The sequence below is a fragment of the Neophocaena asiaeorientalis genome, unplaced genomic scaffold, assembly GCF_003031525.2.
Source record: "Neophocaena asiaeorientalis asiaeorientalis breed wild unplaced genomic scaffold, Neophocaena_asiaeorientalis_V1.1 scaffold241, whole genome shotgun sequence".
Taxonomy (NCBI): domain Eukaryota; kingdom Metazoa; phylum Chordata; class Mammalia; order Artiodactyla; family Phocoenidae; genus Neophocaena; species Neophocaena asiaeorientalis.
Window position 1 is genome coordinate 520,683 of NW_020172287.1, and position 3,905 is coordinate 524,587.

A 3,905-nucleotide genomic window follows, 5' to 3' on the forward strand; every position below is an offset into this window, starting at 1 on the left:
GGAGGGAAGGCTGCCACTTCCTTCATCTAGTGGCCCTTTTGGAGGTGAGAAGACCCTGGGTCACTTCCATTTTTTGAGGTTCTTGGTATATTAAAAATGAGGAAATTTACAGTAACTGTGGTATAACTTAAGTGTCCACACAAAAAAGTATGAAACAATAGTATTCATATTATTGACAAGACAATGGCAGAAAATGCAGTATATTTTCTGGTGAACTCTAAGCAGTATATCTGGGGTAGGACAGAAGCTCAAATTTGCAGGACGGCCATCTACTTCTTATGATCTGCTGGAGCTGGGCCTGTGACCTCAAAGTCTGAATTTCTAGAAAAAGACATAACCACACCCAATGCAGAAACTTCATTTGATCCCATTCAAAGAAAACATGGGGGCCAGGGGGGGATTTTTAGACGTTTAGGAACCTTTGAATAGGGTAAGATATGGATTATTTTACAGAATTGCTATTCATTGTTTTGGTCATGGTAATATAGAAGAACAGCCCAAAGGGTCATAAAATGGTTCAGGAAAACAATTTAAAAATAAAAGCGATAGGTAAAGCAACCAAATGTTAACACTGGCTGAACCCAAGTGATGAGGTACAGGGCTTCACTGTGCCATCCTCCAACTTTTTCTTATACTTGAAGTTTTTAGTTAGGAAAGATTAAGAGTTTTGGATTACCAGTACAAATGTATTTTACATTTTTCTAAATAAAATGCTGTTACCTTGTGCCCCTGCTTGCAGTGGGGCTCCCGGTGCCTGCGTGTACAGGACACTGACCAGCCTGAGGGTCTATCCATTCAGGACAGTCTGTTCTGGGTAATGGCTGTGGGAGGGCAGTACTGCAGTCCTCACCCAGGCAGCCACTCAAACCCTCACAAGTCCCTGTGCCTCCAGTAGCAAGTCAGAGGGAAATGGGGTGACTGCAGCAGCTATAGCTTCCAGGCACCCATCATGTGATTTGTAGCTCTCAGGACTATAGAGGGAGAGGTCATTAGTATCACTTCACAGAGGGAAATTGACCTCAGAGGGAACGTGAGCTTGCAGAGGTCACACAGTTGACATGTAGCCAAGCAGGGATTTGAACCAGTGGCATTCTGGTACACCACTCACAATAGTCGAAAGGTTGAAGCAATCCAAGTGTCCATTGACAGCCTGATAAACAAAGTATGGTATATACATACAAGGGAATATTATTCATCCTTAAAAAGGAAAGATTCAGACACATGCTACAACATGACTGAGCCTGAAGGACATTATGCTAAGTGAAATAAGCTAGTGACAGAAGGACATATACTGTATGATTCCACTTATATGAGTGGAATAGTGAAATTGGTAGAAACAGAAAATAGAATGGTGGTCCCAGGGGCTGGGGGGAGGGAAAAGTTATTGTTTAGTGGGTACAGAGCTATCAGTTTTACAAGATGAGAAGAGGCTGGAGGCGGATGGTGATGACAGTTGCATAATAATGTCAGTGTATTTGAGGGCTTCCCAGGTGGCGCAGTGGTTGAGAGTCCGCCTGCCGATGCATGGGACACGGATTCGTGCCCCGGTCTGGGAAGATCCCACATGCCGCGGAGCGGCTGGGCCCGTGAGCCATGGCCACTGAGCCTGCGCGTCCGGAGCCTGTGCTCTGCAACAGGAGAGGCCACAACAGTGAGAGGCCCGCGTACCACAAAAAAACAAATAATAATAATAATGTCAGTGTATTTGATATCACTGAACTGTGCACTTAAAATGGTTATGACGATAAATTTTATGTTGGGTGTATTTTACCACAATTTTTTTTAAAGGTAGCTTTGTATCACTACTTATAAATGAAAAATCTCTTGACCTAATGGAAAGGTCTCCATAAAATTAAAGACTATTACACTCCAAACGCAGGTTGTTGTTAACATTGCTCTAGATGCTGGTGCCTGCTGAAGCTGTGTACGAAGACCTCATCCCACTTTGTTTGAAGGGGGATCGTGTTAAAAGCACTTTAGATCCAACTTTCTCCTTGACAAATTCAGAAGGGCCAAAACAGAGCTTGAAAGGACCTGCTTTCTCCCCAGCTGACTTTACAGGGTGGCGTCTGTGGGTCTCTGTAATTGTTTCTCATGCCAGGGGGCAGGAGGACCCCACACTCTGCAACACCCTTGTAAGGACAAGGTAGTAGGGGGCATGAGCTTTTCAAGCAGGGGCAGGCCACAGCATGTTAAGTAATAGGAGCAGAGTAAGAAGACCCCACCACAAACAGCCCTACCATGTAGGCCCGAAGAGGCCCAGGACTGTTTGGAAAGGGAATTCCTAGGTCTCAGGTGCCTGAGCAGAGGTACCTTGGTTCCAAGGACTCCTTGCCCTGTGAGAGGGGTCCAGCTGTGAGAGGGCCAGAGCAGAGCCCTCTTTCAGTACAGGGCCTAGGATGGTGGCCTGGTTACTTCCTGTATGCAAGTAAATAAAATGCAGTCTCAGGACAGGACATGGACTAGACAAACAAAGGTAGTGGGGATGGAAGGGAAGGAATTGGAGGGAGAAATTGTTAAGAATGTCCATAAGAAGGCACCAGTGGACATCTGATGTGTTGGCCTGCACTACATCCATACCCTTCCCTGGAAACTGCACCTCAGCTTCCCTTCGGGATGCTGCCTCTCTCTGGGATTCTCAGTACAGTTGGTTGAACAAGGATGACTTCCACCCCCTTTCTACTATAGGAGGCAGGAGATCCAGGCCTGGCTAGTCAGAAGATGCCATCCTTCCTCCCCGCTTCATGGCAATGATGAGTATGCTGCCCAATATCATATAAGCTCCTGAATTCAGCTACACCCAAATCTAGACTCACCCTTCCCTTTCATTTATGCTTTAGAAGGGTGCACAGCTTAACTGATACGGTGTGTGTGTGTGTGTGTGTGTGTGTGTGTGTGTGTGTGTGTGTGTGTATAGGGTAGTGTGTGTGCTGGGGGGTCTGGGGTGGGGGGAAAGTCTCACCACAGTCTCAAGGAGCCCGGCCGCGGCGCCCCGCTCACATTCCGCGTCGACCGCGGGCGCTATGGGCTCGACTCGCCCAAGGCCGAGGTCCGCGGTCAGGTGCTGGCGCCGCTGCCCATCCACGGAGGTGAGTGCCTGGCAGCGGAGAGAAAAGCCGTGGAGTGTGTATAGGGTAGTGTGTGTGCTGGGGGGTCTGGGGTGGGGGGAAAGTCTCACCACAGTCTCCGCCTTGTCCAAGGGCCTCTGGAGGTTTCATCTAGTCTGTAGGGGTCCTTCCTAATAACTCAGATGTCCTTAAAGATCCGGGCCTAGTGAGCCCTTGTACTCTTATTTGCACAGAAGCATCCTCCCTCCTGTGATGCCAATTATATGACTTGGAGTTGACCAGTTGAAATGTGAAATCCCATTGATATTTAATCTTTAAATTAATTTTAAAGTTTTAGCTCTTTTTCTTTTGTAACCTCATCTCAAACTCTTCCAGAGGCCCTTGGAAAGCCCCCAGGCTCCAGATCCTAGGCGCATCACGCCTGACGTATAAACACGGCCGGGCGCAGGTTAAGAAAGCGCCGGGGCCTCCTAGGGCCCTCGTGCAGGCGGGCGGGAGCGGACAGGCCCTCGCACGCATGCGCGTGGAGGCGGGGCTGAGCCCCAAGCCTGCGCCGTGCCACCCGGCTGACAGTGGGCGGGGCGGTGGCGAGCGCGCGCCTGAGGCAGCAGCTCGGCGACCGGGACTTTGTGCTCCAGAGACCCTTCTTCGGGCGCATCTCCCACCCCTGTCGTGTCCTTGCGAGGCGCCCCCACTCGGCGGGACCGGCCCCGGGGAATGGCGAGGGCCCGCCCCCATGGCCCTGGAGGGACCCGGAGGAGACTATCGCGCGCGGGCTGACCCGTCGTCCTCGCCGAAGGGGCCCATGGGCGCGTCCCCGCGGGCGAGCCGCGGACG

At 50.3% G+C, this 3,905-nt stretch overlaps 1 protein-coding gene across 1 annotated transcript in view; it reads left to right on the top strand.

The window, feature by feature from the left end:
* Positions 1-1,901: 1,901 nt before the first annotated feature.
* RNF130 (ring finger protein 130) overlaps positions 1,902-3,905 on the top strand; it is a 101,303-nt gene continuing 99,299 nt past the window's right edge. The window contains exons 1-2 of the mRNA XM_024765028.1: positions 1,902-2,146; positions 2,968-3,089. Coding sequence (XP_024620796.1) covers positions 1,902-2,146; positions 2,968-3,089 — 367 coding nt within the window. The remainder of the gene's footprint in view (positions 2,147-2,967; positions 3,090-3,905) is intronic.